General features: G+C 34.4%; 1 protein-coding gene across 2 annotated transcripts in view; it reads left to right on the forward strand.

Moving 5' to 3' along the window:
- Positions 1-11,062: 11,062 nt before the first annotated feature.
- The window catches only part of LOC115222538 (cleft lip and palate transmembrane protein 1 homolog), a 62,723-nt gene continuing 56,209 nt past the window's right edge, over positions 11,063-17,576 (forward strand). Inside the window, exons 1-2 of one of the 2 annotated variants that reach the window (XM_029792795.2) lie at positions 11,063-11,194; positions 11,375-11,504. In XM_029792795.2, coding sequence (XP_029648655.1) covers positions 11,412-11,504 — 93 coding nt within the window. In that variant the 5' untranslated portion in view covers positions 11,063-11,194; positions 11,375-11,411. Of the gene's footprint in view, positions 11,195-11,332; positions 11,505-17,576 lie in introns of those variants that run through there. The other variant, XM_036511725.1, reaches the window with a different exon arrangement.

Consider the following 17,576-nt stretch of genomic DNA (forward strand, 5'->3'; position numbering starts at 1 on the left):
TACATACCTATAGAATGCTTTAGGGTTTGTCTTAATATTATTGACAGCCCTGGCTTCTTTTTCTGTCCTCTCCTTTTCATGGGAATGTTTGAGTTAATTTTCAATCTCGAGCAATGTTATAAAGCACTGCAGCTTTATGTCAATATCTTGTGTCAAGAGACTGGTAGACTAGTTTTGTTCCATGACCTCTTTCTGAATGCCCTTCCAAGCAGCTTTATGAAAGTTCAGGCTGGAGACGAGCTGGATGTGTCTTGTAGCCTACATGTCTGCAGTTTTCTGCAGACCATACAATTTTAGTTCTATAAAGTTATGGTCCAAGAGAATCGGCAGTGTCACCCTAACATTATGGATGAGCACTGTATTATTTGTGAAGCAGAGGTTCAGAACATTTTTACTCCTTGGGTGGAGCTCTATTTGCTCCATGAAGAGCATGTTTGTTAGGTGAAGCAGAGATTCTGCATGTCTCTGGCCTTGCAGTGACATACCTGAGAGAAAGCAGCCTTCAAGCCATTTGACATTAGGGAGGTTGAAGTCCCCTAGAAGAAGTATGTGCAAATTATCATCAATGCTGGTTAATACTTCTCCCATCTTTTTGAGTCTCCCTTCAAAAGAGTCCCCATGATTTGGAGCACCTGGTAGTCAATATGTAGTATATATTACTATTTTCATCTGTTTAATGTGTATCACCAGTGTCACAGACCCAGTTTGAGTGTAACAGTAGGCCTACAAGCATGGCAGATGTATATTACAATTCTACTATGAGTCCTTTCTCTCCTGTCTGTTTGAGACACAACATATTTTGGTATGTGTATCACAGCGTTCAGATGTGTTTCTGTTAGTGCCAGGTATATTGCTTGATTATATATCACCAAGTCTTTCAGATACTGATGTTACATTAAAAGGCCCCTGATGTTCAGCAAGAGTACTGGTATGACATACAGTATATGAGTAATAGCCACCAAGTACAGACACACACATATATATATAGTAAAAGGAGGGATATGATGTCCAGGCAGATATCGAATATCTCTGAGTAAAATTCCAAGGCTGGTTATTCTGATGGTGTGTTTTTTTTTGGCTCTCATCCAATGTTCCAGTTTATTTTTTGGTTACTTAGAGTATAAAGAACAATATCAAAAGAGAAAGAAGAATTTGAACATTCGGACTTTAAGTTTAATTTCCAGTAAGAATAAAAGTCCAACACATGTTTTGATTGCACCAATTGCAAATTGTTTCATGTTCTTATGCAGTGATTTATGCATTATTGGTGCAATCTCTTCAGGGCAAATAATTTGACATCATTTGAAGAGGAATTTTCCTCCTCAATTAGTTTGAATTAGACTTGGTAGCAGTAGTAAACTCTGAACATTAATTCAATAGCATCAGTAGCAGTAATTGTTGTGGTCAACAATTGTTCCTGGTTAGGATGGGAGTGGTTATCTATAGAATTTTTTTTTTTTTATGATTCTACATACTTTATAGTCAAAAGGCATATTGATAGAATATCAATATGCTGTGTGATTCTCCTGTGTTGAGGAATGAATGTAGTTGCTCTTTCCTCTGGGACAAATTTAATGCATATTGTTCACATTATTGATATTAATTCTTTGAGCCAGTTTAGTTGGATAATCCGTGTTTTAATGGATTTCCAGTCAGCCTTGTAGAAGTTCAGATATATATATATCTTTTATGTTTGACTTGTTTCAATAGACTATGACCATACTGCCTTGAAGAATTTTTAATAGAATGTATCTACCCCAGTACTTATTTTTTAAAGTAAGTACTGGCTACTTATTTTATCAGTCTTTTGCCAAACTGCTAAGCTACAGGGACATAAACACACCAACACCAGTATTTATGTCCCCCATACATATACATAATTATATATAAGTACATATACATACAGATTCTTTTTAACTTGTTTTAGTCACGTGACTGCGGCCATGCTGGAGCACGGCCTTTAGTCAAGCAAACTAAACCCAGGACTTATTCTATAGGTCTCTTTTGCTGAACCTTTAAGTTTTGGGGACGTAAACACACCAGAATTGGTTTTCAAGTGATGTTGGGAGGACAAACAAGACACACACACATATTATATATATATATATATACTCTTTTACTTGTTTCAGTCATTTGACTGTGGCCATGCTGGAGCACCGCCTTTAGTCGAGCAAATCGACCCCGGGACTTTTTCTTTGTAAGCCCAGTACTTATTCTATCGGTCTCTTTTGCCGAACCGCTAAGTGACGGGGACGTAAACACACCAGCATCGGTTGTCAAGCAATGCTAGGGGGACAAACACACATACACATATATATATATACATATATACGACAGGCTTCTTTCAGTTTCCGTCTACCAAATCCACTCACAAGGCATTGGTCAGCCCGGGGCTATAGCAGAAGACACTTGCCGAAGATGCCACGCAGTGGGACTGAACCCAGAACCATGTGGCTGGTTAGCAAGCCACCCACCACACAGTCACTCCTGCTCGTATATATATATGAAAGGCTTCTTTCAGTTTCCATCTACCAAGTCCACTCACAAGGTTTTGGTCAGCCTGAGGCTATAGTAGAAGACACTTGCCGAAGGTGCCACGCAGTGGGATGAACCCAGAATAATGTGGTTAGGTAGTAAGCATCTTATCACACAGGTATGCTTGCGCCTAGCTACACTTATGCCTATATATAAATACAGGTACAGTGATGCGAACAAGCAAAAATAGGACTCAAAATATGAGTATATATATATTGTTATTAATATTTAGCAGACGTAACACAGTGGCTTAAGGTCTGAGAGTTTCATGCACTGGAACTTATCAAATTTTGAAAAATGCCAATGTATGAAACTCTTGTCATTTGAGTCACTCTGTTGCTTTTGCAAAATATATCCATATATATGCCACCTAACCAATGCCAGGATGGAAAATAAACATTAAATGATGATGATGTTGATTATGTATGTATGTATACACATACATGCAAGCATAGATATCAGCCATTGGCAAATGGTAACCCGCAGGGCTTTCTTGGCACACCTAATGATAAATTACCTTGAATTTTTTTTTTTGGTGTATGCACCTAATGTTGAGCTATGTTTCATGTTGCCTGCTTCATAAAAAAAAAGGTTGCCCATATATATATATATATATACACGTACACATGCATATATAGATGTATGTATATATATATATATATTATATATATATATATATATGCAAGCATACATTTATATATACATATGCATGTCCCTATATTATGTGTGTGTGTGTGTGTCTCTCTCTCTCTCTCTCTCTCTCTATATATATATATTATATACATACACACACATATATATATAGAGAGAGAGAAAAGAGTGAGAGAGCTTTGATATTTAACCATCATAAAATATATCTATGATAATGGAGATCAACTGATAATGCATCATTAAACTCTAATACATTAATACAAGTCTGTAAATACTGTTGAAACAAATTAAATGATATGAGAACAGGAATTACATAATCAACTTCATTAACTTACAGCTAATTTCTGCTATAAGATGCAATGCACTAAGAGCTGTGTGCTTGTGTATCACCTTAAAGCTTCATCAGAGCTTCTGAAAAGAATTTAGGAGCTCTGAAGATGCCATAAGATGATGCGCAAACACTCTGCTCTAAGTGTACCGCATCTTATCATACAAATAATTGTTAACTAATGTAGTTCATTATGTAATTCTTATTTAGCATTTCATTTATCTAATTTCAAGTGTGTGTGTGTATGTGTGTATGCATGCACACAAACAGGATGAAGGTACTAGTAGGGGACAGTATCAAGTAGCTAAAAGAGCAGCTAAACATAAGTTTTACCTGGAATTTTTAGAAGCCTTAACATCAATTAACTTAGTGAGTAGGAAAGTAAACAGGACTCTGGTATCTTTAGAGATATGAACTTGTTTGATAAGCAGAAAGACATTGGTATAAACTCCATGTGCTGTATTCAATATAAGCTATGGACACTCAAGAGATGTAGTGGAATCACAGGCAGACTAACATGTATGTGGTGGGTGCAGTGGAAATAGATTCTCTTAAATGCATGGATGGCTTACTAGATGTAGTTGTTAGCATTTGTTACCTGGGATGCATAATTAGCAGAGGAAATTGTTCAGATATTATAGTAGCTAGGGTAAGAACAGGTTGAAAAATGTTTAAAGAGTTTCTTCCTTCAGAGGGAAGGGTAGATTGTTGTGCTTGTGTTAGAATTGTTGTATGGTAGCAAAACTGGAATCATTAATGCAGATTTGCAAAGACTGGACAGAAACTAAACCAGCATGCTCTAATGAACATGTAATGTTAGTGTGCATGAACACCAGAGAACGAAAGAGCCAAGGTAAAATCTGGATGTAGGCAGAATCAGATGTAGTGTGCAAGAGAAAAGATTGTTCTGGTAGGGATATGTGATACATATGGAGGATGACTGCTGTTTAATGAAATTCCAAACATTTCAAGTTAGTGGAACTTGTGCAAGAGTGAGACTAAGGGAGACAGCATGAAGTGAGTAGACTGACTTCATATAAAGATGCTGCATATAAAGGAGATGATAAAGGATCATACTGACTGGCAATAAGCAGTGTTGCAAAGGCCTCAACCACATACAGTAAACTGTACAATTGTGTGGTACACAATTATATTTATGTTCTCTGTCCAACCTACCTTACTGCCCCATCACTTTGAAGGCATCTTCACCCTTGATATAACCTATTACTCACCCCTCCCTCTCCTTTCTCTTCATTACTCATATGACCCTATCTCTTATCTCTCTACCATTTCCACACACCACATCATTTCATTCTGACTTCTCACCTTTCTCTAGATCCACCTGTAAAAGGCTGCAATGGATGGAAAATAAACACTAGCTTTGCCCAGTTAAACTACCAATCATTACTTTAACTCTTGTCTTTATCCCATTACCTACCGTTACCTTTGTTCACCTCAACTACTGCCAATCCCTTTTGTGCCACCTTCATCCCTAATACCTCTGTGTCTTTCACCTCGTACACATGTCATCCACCTTCTCACTCATTCTGATGACTTGCTCCATGTTTCTCTTCTATGTAAATACACACACTCTAGCTTCATGTATATTCTCTATACTAATACTCCTGTTGTCTCCCCTCTCAACTACTCATTTCTGGTTTCTCTGCTGTCATTGATTCCTCTCTTCAATCTACACTTCTTTCTTCAGTTGCTGAGTACCCTAGTGTTGGTGCTACAAGTAAATGCACCTAGTACAATCTGTAAAGTGGTAGATAATAGGAAGAGTATCAAGCCACAGAAACTATGCAAAATGACATGTACAAGCACCAGTCTTGAGGAGTAGCAACTTGCAACAAGAAATGACTTTGACTGTGATGTCCTACCTAAACATGCAACCATGCCAGCATAGAAAGAAAATATAAAATGATATACACACACATACATATGAATTTTAAAGTGTGTGTGTGTATTGTCTGTGAACGAAAGGAATAGTAAAAGTAGTTTAGCAATACAGCTGTTTCAAGGGGGCACTGAATATACTGAAATTTTCTGATTTCAATAGTGGATGAAATGTACTTGATGCATTGATTGATAAACTTTATTGATGAATTATCATTTCATTTGTGTTTTCTATACAAGCCTTGTTTATACTGTTTTTACTATGACTGATTGATCTTACTACATTTTATTATACATGTATATACATGTCAGTCATTACAGGTTGACTCAGCTTCACAAAGTTTCACAGATGCAAACTATGCCCATATCTCAGACTTATGAAGTCAGATTGTAGAAAAGTTAAAAGAAATTTTAAAATGGTTTTTAGGTGAGAATATCTGAACTGCTATCAGTCAGATTAGGTATAGTGGATAATTTGGCTAAGCAGTGACAGGAATTCTTATATTATAAGCTCCATGTGGTAGAGCAAACAAAATGTTGGAGTCAGGTAGTCAACATTTTGTGAAATTCAACCACTTGGTGAGATAACCAGATTGGTAATGTCAGATTACGTATCAGTCTACAATGATTATATGCAGAAGAAATAATTTTACAATGGACGAAACAGGGATTATATACCATGCAATTGACAATTGCATGTAGACCAACAATGGCTAGGGTGGTTTTTTTCCAGGTTATCAGTGGCAAGTGGTTTGAAATTCATTTTTGGTGACAATAAGACTGATTAGTTTTCCTGTTGACAGATCATGCAGACTGTTTCAGTTTAGCCAGTTTCTTATGGAGGCAGAGTTTACAATAATGAACTCCAGGTAAGTAAAGAGGGATCCTGCCAAGGATGTCAGATGATGTATTGAGAACTCTTTTCTTTGAATATTTTGTGTCTGTGTGCATATGCATGTATATATCTATACATATAATTTGATGTTGAGAAACATCATGATCCCTGAATCTCCAAGTTAAACAGAACAGAATGTAGAATTTTCCCTGTCCTTAAACCTGATGGGGTGTGTGTGTTGTATAATTATCCCTTAAAATCATTCAGTGTAATACCTGTGAAGTGTCTCATGGAACCATTTGATAGTGTAAAGGTGTCTTTAAAGATAATAAACATTGAAAGAGAAAACCTCACCAGTAAGCATTTGGAAGGATTTTGGTAGTTAATATCTGGGGTGTGAATGGAGTGAATGTTTCTGTTATAGCATGCAAAGTCAGAAGTGATATTACCTTAGCACAAGTAGCTAACTTTATCTTTATGGACATTAAAGAGTTTATATCTATGGGCTCTTGGAAGATGTTGCCTAACTAGAAAATTATAGCTATATTAATAGAAACATTTAAGTCAAATATAGGATTAAACCAGATTACTTTTCTCTTTCTATACCTCTGTGGTAGTGGACTGGTACTTTATTTATCAGCCCCAAAAAGATAAAAGGCAAAGTTGAACTCAGAACATTGACAACTGGAACAAATACTGCAAAACATTCAATCAAATGTGCTAACTATTCTACTAAATCACCCGATGCTAGGAAGGGCATCCAACCATATAAACCCAGCCAAAACAGACAGTGAAGCTTGGTGCAGTACTTTGCCTAGCCAGCCCCTGTCAAACCGTCCAACCCATGCCTGCATGGAAAACATGTTAAACTATGTGTGTGTGTGGATGTATGCATATTCATTTACCTGTATACATATATGTGAATACATACACACATATACACAGCCATATATATAAATATATACATGCACACAAGAGTACAAAAAAAAAGAATACTCAATAAAATATGTACATACATATATTTTTATATTACAATTTCTTTACTCTAAACCATTATTCAGAATTTTATAGATACATGGACATCTACATAAATCCTCAAATGTTTGAAAGGAAATAAGTATTCACAATGTTTTAGCTTAAAAGAGGATTCATTTTGGTTGCTGGTAAGTTAGTAGCTCACTGGATATATCAGGTCAAATGCTGGAAAACAAGGAAGGCTGCTACATCAAAGTGTGAGATACTGATAGATGCAAGAGAGGCAACTTTGTCAAGATTACCTTTCCTTAGCAAACAAAGTTAACCCTTTGATGCTTCCTAAAAATTTTTTGCTAGATTACATAAACTATAGCAGTATGGGTGGGACTGCATCAGCAATACAACAGTACAATCATGTCCATGGTTTCCACACTATTAGATGAAACAGTAAAGTGGTCTGCCCCTGTCTCTAGACCTATAAGAGTGCAGATGACTATACCATCCTTTGAAGTTGTTTAGAATGAGCTCCATATAGTTTGTCTGGACAACAATTGGTGGAATGAGCAGATCTCAGTACATTATAAAGCCTTCCTTCAACAGACATGTGGTTTTTATCTCATTAACAAGATATATATGTATGCATGTATTATCTAAGTCATAAAAATATTCTATTTTTATGTCTAAGTAATCTGTCTCCTAGAGATATGGTCCAACAATGGCTGTATTGATGATGCTTAATGAGGCAGAAACATGTCGACAGTTGTCCTCCAGTCTCCAAATAATCAAACTGTCTTTTTCTAAATGGCACATCAAATACAGAATTCTTGATTTATGAGATTATCTCCACATTTCATTTGGATTTGGCCCCAATTGCTATCAGACAAATTCTTCTACATCTGGGAACAAAGATAATTTCAATAAATCTAACATTCTATTTTAAGGCAGCAAAAGTAGTCTATAACTAGGTAGCTGTTCGGCTCGTGTCTTAGAAACTGTCAACAGATTTACACAATTCTTAATACTTTCTATTTATCAATTTTTCAATTAATTTCTCATCATTGCAACAACTGTCATTCATTACTGACGTGTTTATTTTCTTACATTCCCCCTCGACTGTGAGATTGCTCAGCAACTCAGATATATATCTTCATCTTCCCATATAACATTATAGACAATGCGCAATAAGCAACACTAAAAAGTTGTTTTGTTTATAGTTTGATGTAAGAGTTAAAAGTGCAAGAGACAGCTTTCTACAGTTTGTATATTTTTTTTTACAATCTAAATTAAACTTCATTCAATTAAAATTACAATCTCAATAATAATTTTATGTTTTCATTCTCTCATTCATTATGAACTGCAACAATTCTTTCTTTCGTTTCATTTTAAGCAACTGCTTTAATTAAATTCATTTTCATTGAGATTTACACTAATCCAATGAATTAATTTTAAATCTGAATTGGATATTTTTCTTTTTTTACATTTCAAGTTGCAATGGGATATTTTTGATAATAGTTTATTAGTATCTATAAATTATGCATAACATAAATTGATGTTTTAAAAGATAAATTAATGCGTAAATTTTAAAGATGCATGTGTATGTACTTCATTATCCACATTATACAACCACTTTCAATGTTAGCATGAGTTGCACGTGTCATCCTGATCCAAGTGGGTCCCTATTCAAAGTTACTATCTTTGCAGTAGGGTCAAAGAATCGTATCTCACTATTGTTAAAATTATTGTTATAATTTCTACAGCTTGATGCCTTCCCAAACACCAGTCACTTTAGGCTTTTTGAGAACACGACAACCCCTCTGGTGCAAGTACAGCGGTTAAATTCCCCCAGTATATTCTATATGGTTGGTGTTAAAAAGTGCATCCAGTTGTAGAAACCATACTAGAAAAAGTAATGAAATGTACAAGTGAGATGTGGTCCTCCAACCCTTCTACGAGGCTAGGAACTCCAAATAAGAACTAACTCAAACCGTAATGACACGTCTAACTCATGCTGCCATTGAAAGTTGGCATAAAATGATGTATACCTGTGTACTATTGTGTGTACACGCGCGCGCGTACACATGCCCATAGTATATGCATCTGTTAAATTAATACATTGAATAATAATGAAAATTGTTACAAAGTATTAATTTACTTTCGAAGATGTCGATTTAATAAATTATGCGTAATCTATACATATCAATAAATTACGATTAAAAAAAACTGATTACAACTTGTACTGCTAAAAAAAATATCCAATTTACATTTACAATTTAATTCATTGGATTAGTGTAAATTTCAAACAAAAATCGATTTAATTAAAGTAGTTGCTTAAAATAAAAAGAATCGTTGCAGCTCATAATGAATGAGAGAATGAAAACATAAAATTATTATTGAGATTGTAATTTTAATTGAATGAAGTTTAATTTAGATAGTAAAAAATATATATACAAACTTTAGAAAGCTGTGTCTCTTGCACTTTTAACTCTTACATCAAACTATAAACAAAACAACTTTTTGGTGTCGCTTATTGCGCATTATCTATAATGTTATATGGGAAGATGAAGATATATATCTGAGTTGCTGAGCAATCTCACAGTCGAGGGGGAATGTAAGAAAATAAATGCGTCAGTAATGAATGACAGTTGTTGCACTGATGAGAAATTAATTGAAAACTGATAAATAGAAAGTATTAAGAATTGTGTGAATCTACTGACAGTTTCTAAGACACGAGCCGAACAGCTACCTAGTTATAGCTATGACTACTTCCGCTATCTTAAAATAGACCCTACGCATAACGTTAGATTTATTCATTCAAACAGAAAAAACGTAAAAATATAGATTCTTTGGGAGAAAATTCAGTTTATAATTTAACTGGAATAATAAGAATTGTCTTTTATTTGAAGGAGAAATAAAAATAAAATAAAACAAGTCTTGAAACAGAAAGGCAAAAAAACCCGGGAAAGCAAACATCCTGAATGATAACAAATTGTAATAGTGCGGATGACAACTGGCGCGTTTTACGCAGTTGATATTTGACAATAAACTTATTAAATCGGAATTGACAGCAGATCAATTTTAGTTTTTATATTTCATGGATCGCTTAAAAATTAGTTGAAATCATTTTTATATGTTAACAAAGATGAATATATTGTGAAAACGCCTGTTGTGTCAAACGCGCGAACCCGACCAGGTCAATAAAACAACGTGTAAAAGCTATCATGTAAGAATATAATGAAAGTAACTCGCTTTTTTTTTAATTTATTCATCAAAACGTTTTTATTATATAAACAAAAAACAATGTTTAAGTATAGTTAATCATATTAAAATAAAAAGCAGAATCACAGTTGACTAGAGACAACTATAATCAATATATAAAGACCTGTTTGCACATGCAACAAATGAGTATAGTGTGTTTTATGGTGCTTACTTGTGTTGAATAACAGGTATATTGGTGCACATTCACTTGTCATTTCTTTAATTAAAGAATCGACTTACCTGTCAAAAAGCTATAAAGTGATTGTAGGTGAGCTTTATCTTTGTAATTACTGCGAGTGAGGGAGCTCCAAATTACATCTGATACTTTCTTGACCAGCTCACGAGTAGCATACTCTGATTTATATTCTGTTAAATCTACGGTACTTTTCACAATTGTAACAAACTTATTGTAAAGAACCTCAACTGTTGAAAATTCGATCGCTGGAAAAATTGGCTCCAGACTTTTCGAACAATCAACATCAGTTGGGACAGTGCGATTGACAGTTAAAATATTCTCAATTGCACCAAGCACAATAGAAAGGAGTGTTAAATCTGGATCTTCGGGTTTGTTTAACTGTTCTTGAAACAATTTTACGACATCCTGGATATTTTGAAAAGGGAAGTAACGTGCGACGCAATCCCGGAGGCCCGCCATCTTGATATTCTACTTGTCACGTTGCATGTAGAGCTCCTGGAAAGTTGCGTATTATTATCAGGTGATTTTTTTAAAGATTTCAAAATCTATTTTTATCAAATTCAATTATTTTTCGTATTTTCCGAATTTATTTCTCACTTTAGAGTAATTTGTAATAATATTTGAAAATAACGTGAGATGTGTTGTACTTTGTAGTGGAGAAGTATAAGACAATATGTGTAACACGGGCATTTTCGCTTAGATCGTTTCAGTCTTGAGTACATCTCTGTAACTGTGTAATGTCTAGCAACATCATGAGTGCTGAGTCCACTGAACAACGTTTGGACAATGATGAAACCGCATTAACTTCTACAGAAGATCACGAAAATAAGGTAAATTGCAACACTTTATTCGATAAACTACTTAATCGAACACTTTAGTTCAGCCGACAGCAATGTTTTACATATATGAACATTCGGTTGGGCGAACAAGCTCTATAACAGAAAGGAGGACAAAAAAATCAACGATTAATTTTTTTTTTCTCGTTTACGAATACTCAACTTTTTTATTGTATTGGATTTTATTTCAAAAAACGGGGGGTGGGGATATGATGTGATTTATCTCTTGTGTTATTTTTTTATTCGTTGTTGCTCTCAGTAGCATATTTCAGTTAACACACCACTATCCTTAATTGAGTCAATCTCTTCAGACTTTGATGAGGTTACCTAGTTTTGGCGAGGGTCTCTTCTCGAAACATGTCTTTCTTATGTTCATCCTTCCTTACCTATATATGTCCATCATATACGTAAACATTGTACATCATACACACACATATCCACTCATCTGCGTTTATACATATAAAGATAGACCCTTCACTATATAGTGTGGAGTTTATTCATGTATTTATTTAAACGGAGCTCTTGGCCACTCCTCGAATAGAGATTGCGGTGTTCCATGCTTAGATTTCACGGCAACAATCCTATTTCTTAAGAAGTTGCTGTTTTGTCAAATATTTCTTGACTGTATTTTCTGTGTTAGTTTAAGCGTTGCAATATATTTGTCCAATTGCTTTTATTTTATTAGAGTAAATCTACTTCGATTCCATACCACTGTCAAGAAAAGCAACATTGTTACAATTTCTTGACTTAACCGTAACTAAAATTAACCATATAGAAAACACTTTCCACGCCTTTTTTTTTATTTTTCGTGAACATTCATTGTATAAATCTAATTTCATTTTTATCGAAAATATTTTTAGATATTTTTTTATGAAAACATTTTTTTTATTTATATATAATTTATTGATCTGTTTAGATTACTGAATGACATTTTTAGATGAAGCTTCTAAATTCATATCTTTGCATCTTACTAAACTGTAAAATTAGAGTAATAAAGTAATCTAATTTTAGTTAATTAAATACACTTCATTAGTTACATGACCTTTTATTACGGGCTGTTTTAAAATGGTAGCGTACTTAAGTTGTGTCACATGTTTCAAACACCTTTTCTAGATAACCTCACAAAATGTTAAAATTTTCAAATATTTATTGCACAGTCATGATTTACGGTTTGTTTGTAAATCATTAAAGCAAAAGCCGTATCTTAATATTAAGTATATGCCACCCCTCCCCTATTATTTAACGAACAAACGTGCCATATCAATTTCATTCTTTTATTAACGAAGAAAAACTAAAAATTAGATTCTGTAGAGAGTCATTACTGATTATAATTAATATCAGAAATTACATGATGATAAGACTTTGGTGATTTTTGATGTTAAGAATGTTAAGCCTTTTAATTTTTAATTAGTTCGGTTAGAAAGTTGCACTTAAAATTTTTACAATACTTATTATAACTTTCATATAGTTCTCAAAAGTCACGTTATATTCTATATTTATTTTAACAATGGTGAGGTTTCATCCAAAATGTGTGGTTTGACTGCCTTTAAAATATATATCTAGCTATACGCATTGGAGGAAAACGTGTTTTTTTTTGTTTGTTTTTTAAATTGTTATTCTCTTTCCTGCTATTAAATAAAAAAATTTGCCCTAAAGAATAGATAACGGACACAATATGAAATCTCATGTCAACGCTTGCCTCGTACGTTTTAAGGAACTCTCATATTTTTACATGTTGCTTGTACCAATTTATTTGGTCATTATTGCACGTATTGTTAACGTATTTCTTTTAGGTAGAAATGTAAATTTCCTGTTGAACCTAAATCTCTGGGTGTTCCTGTTCCATTTTCTCTCCTTTTAAAATTAAACCAGCAGCCGATAGAAATAGCTCTAGACGAAGCAAAATTCAATTACTGTAATTCAAAACTTAATTGATTTATATTACTACAAAAATATTATTGGTAAAAATACTTTCTATTACTTAAAAACTCGTAGGTACAAAACGACTATTTGTAGATAATTATTTTGAAGAAATGAGCTATTATAGTGTTTCAGAAAAGAAAAAAAACTCAATCTGCATTATTATTTTCGGTGCCGTCGTTATGGTCGTCAGTATTTAGTTATTTATTATCAGAATAGATGATTAATTTTTGCGACATAACACACAGATTTTTGCCAAGTCATGACCATGTTAAAGTCAAGGTAGATCACTCTACTTGCCTCAGTTCAAATATAAAAAATAGACAACACATTTATCAATTTCACTGTTAAGTATTTAATATTAGGGGGGAAACTCTAAAGAATCCATGCAAATGCGGGATTTACCAATAGCAAAGTCCATGTAGAATGTTAGCAAAAGAAATTAAGTTAGCTTATCTGTCTTCTTGTTATAGTGGTGTTTCCATAATAATTTTTGATATGAAGTGAGTATTCCGTTTCTTTCGGGTGGAAAATTTAACTTCAGGCTTTAACCTCTATCACGGTTAAAGTGTTCCAATTGATAGGAGTGTAATCTGAGGAAACAACATAGGGATATTGAAAGTAAAAGATTGCTGCATCTGAGAAGTAATTATTTGTATGTGCAGGGTGTATTGGTTGAGAAATCAACTGAGCATTAATATATTCCATCAGAATGGTTCATTACCAAATGGCATGAGTAAACTATTATCGAAAGTTGGGTTTTTGTTTACAATTACCTCCATTGACATTGGGTTTTGATGAAACATGTGACAGTTTATCAGTTTTTGTACTTATCTTTTTACTGTAGAGAAAAAATTATTTTTATAGAATTCCTCTTTGAAATCATGAATGAAAGTTCTTTAAAATGAAGAGTCTAATATCATTTATTGTCAATGCAAGGTTGTAATAGGAAACAAAATATCTGCTACTGTCTGTTTGTACTTCTATAGCAATACTATGAAACAAAATAGACGACATAATCTATACAGTACACCATTTGTTAGATAATTAACTGATAGACTATGGAATAAAATTCAAGATGTAATCTATTGTCGACATAATATATAATTAAGATAATAACTTGGAAATAATTATTTTAAATTGTTGTGTATCTTTAGAATCAGCTCAGCAAGGCACATAAGATACTTCATTCATTGGGAAATGAGTTCTAATCGAGCCCTGTGCATTTTTCTTTAGAAGATGAATATAGTACAGTGCATTCAGATTTGTTAAAATATTACCAATTTACTAGCAGAACAATATAGATAGTTTATATCTTTAAACAATAAGCTCCAAACACCAGTTTAATAATCTTGTCTACAATAGGCACTTGGCCTGAAATTCTTTGGGGGAGGGGGCTAGTCAATTATATCAATCCCAGGACTTAGCCCCCTGACTTGATTGGTACTAAATTCATCAATTCCAAAAGAATAGTAGGCAAAATCAACCATAGCAGAATTTGAACTCAAATCTTAAAGATGGGCAAAATGCTACTCATCATTTTGTCCAAAATATTAATGATTCTACCAACTTGCTATTTCCCATCAGCTTAATAAGTTGATTTACTAAATTCTTCATTATTTTCAAATTTAATTGAAACAGATGCAGTACATTTCAATAGAATTATAGTGACAGAATGGTCAACATGCTATGTTCATTATTCTTTTTTAACACATTTTCAACAATTTTATCAACTTAATCACAATAGAAAAGCAGAGATAAGTAAATTAGTATTTGTCATGGATTATTGTAAATAGTTCTTTCTAGAGCATAACATACAGATAAAAATGATAGATAAAAACTCTCCAGGCAGAAGAGGTAATATTTGTATAGCAAAAAAATATAGTTTCTTTTTCCTCTCCATAACACAAATTTCTCCACCTTGCCTATAAATAGTTACAAGCATAGCTGTGTAGTTGAGAAGTCTTGGAATTCAGTCCCACTGCTTGGCACCTTGGGCAAGTGTCAAAAAGATTTGAGTGGATTTGGTAGGCAGAAACCAAAAGAAGCCTGTTGTATGTGTTTGTGTGTACCTTTGTCTTGACATCGCATAATGATTTTAAATGAGCATAGTCATTATACAAGGTTGTTTATTTTCATTTCTTTAGTGAAAAAAATGTTTAGCTATGGGAAAATATTACCTTGCTTGGAAACAGACGAGAGTTGGTGACAGGAAGGGCATCTAACTGTAGAAAATTGCCTCAAAAAATTCTGTCTGACCCTTGCAAAGTGGATGTTAAATGATGATATTTAGAATCCATTTCCACACTCCAGATTAACTCTTTAATAAAATTTCACTCTAAAATGTGGCATCTGTGCACACATAGATTTTACTCTCCCTATCACTCACCTCCATCTGGGTTTTAGCAGTTATAACTTCAGGTTACTCTTACTCAATGTCTTCCTCCTACATTCTCTAAAAATACATCTGAACTCTCTATCTTTCTCCAATCTTCTTGAATCCCCAGTGCCTTTTTGACTATATCCATATCTCCTCCTGCATCAATAACATATCTATCATTTCACCTCTCTCAAAAATCAATGTCCATGCTGGCTTCAACATCCACAACTCACATGTTAATTCCATACCATTTGCTACAGGCACAGAATCCAAATATTTTGCTGTTCTCAACATTCTTCATCAACTTGTTTCATTCCCTACTTGCATCACAGACTAACAGAGACACTCTAAATGCTCTTGTCTCAAAACCCAAGCTCTATAAATCATAATCTAACTGGTCTTACAACCACAGCCTCATTGCAACTGTTCAAAACACAACACCCTCTCTCTCCCCCATAGCACTTCAAGTACTACAAATTGGTTGCATATGTACTTCACATTTGATCCCTCAAAAAAAAAAAAGTCTGGAGAAACTCACCCACTGCCCAAAGCTGGGTGGTGTTTTCCAGAAATTCAGCTCTAGTATGATCATTGTCCAAACTGTGGACACTTCCTTCATATATAACACTACTCAGGCTATCTTCTCTCTAATACTGCAACTTGTCCTTCTAGTCCCTAACCAAAAGAATCTTTACCAACTATGGAGAAAGCCCCCACTTTCCAGTTATCTGAAAATTAATAGTGACTGTCATTAAGAACCATGTCCTTCAACAACATGAGTGTCTCTCTCTTTAATAACCACCAGAATAGCTTCCATAGAACTGTTCTGGTAGTCATCAAGGAAAGAAATTAGATCCCCCATTGAAGATCTCTAACTCACAGTGGTACCCTTTCTGTTTCTCACTCTATGAACACTAGTGTGCCCCAACATATCAAACACTACTCACTCTTATATGGCTAATACTACAACCCTACATTCTTCCCGGACCTTCTCCAACTAAGCATCATCCATGTGCTGTCAAGTTGCCAAACACCAAACCTGCACTGATTTTATGAATGGATCTCTTGAAAGCATCCTGCCATGGGGCCATGCAACTCTTTATCTTTTAACAGCCCTCAAAAGAAACACTGCTCATATCAAGAAAATATTACACACCACATACCTCTTAAACATGAACAACACTCAACTAAAGCTTTGATGGCTTCTCAAATTGCTGGTTGTTAAACTTCGCTATCACTGAGGTCTTTCCTGGTAAAAGCACTCCTTAACATAACTAGGAATGCATTCCAAAGACTGACCCTTCTCTTCAGGATCAGAAAATACTTCAGCCACCTCAACTGCTGATACTTCTACAAAGCTCAAATTTGGTCCAAAATGGAATATTGCCTCACATGTAGGATGGTTTTACTGTTGCAATGGATAGGCTAGACTACATCCAAAGACAGGCCACCCAGCTTTTATGCATAAAGTAACTAATAGGTACACTCTGGCCTCTGGCCTGAACAACAGTCATTCATGCTTCTTACCTCTCTACTTTTCTGCTGCTACTATAAATGACTCCTCAGGTTTGGCTAGTCTTGATAGAAATTGGTAATCCTGACCATTGATCTTCTAGGATTCCTCCACTCAGCATCAATGTAAGAAGAAGCATTGGTCTAGTTGAGCTCTTTTACAATCTTTTCACAATCTGCCATGCTGCAGTCCCATGACTTTGCCATTTCCCTGGCAGGGTGACTGAAAGGGTGCTATGCCTTGCCAAAGGGCA

This window comes from Octopus sinensis, linkage group LG20 (genome assembly GCF_006345805.1).
Source record: "Octopus sinensis linkage group LG20, ASM634580v1, whole genome shotgun sequence".
NCBI classification, from domain to species: Eukaryota; Metazoa; Mollusca; class Cephalopoda; order Octopoda; family Octopodidae; genus Octopus; species Octopus sinensis.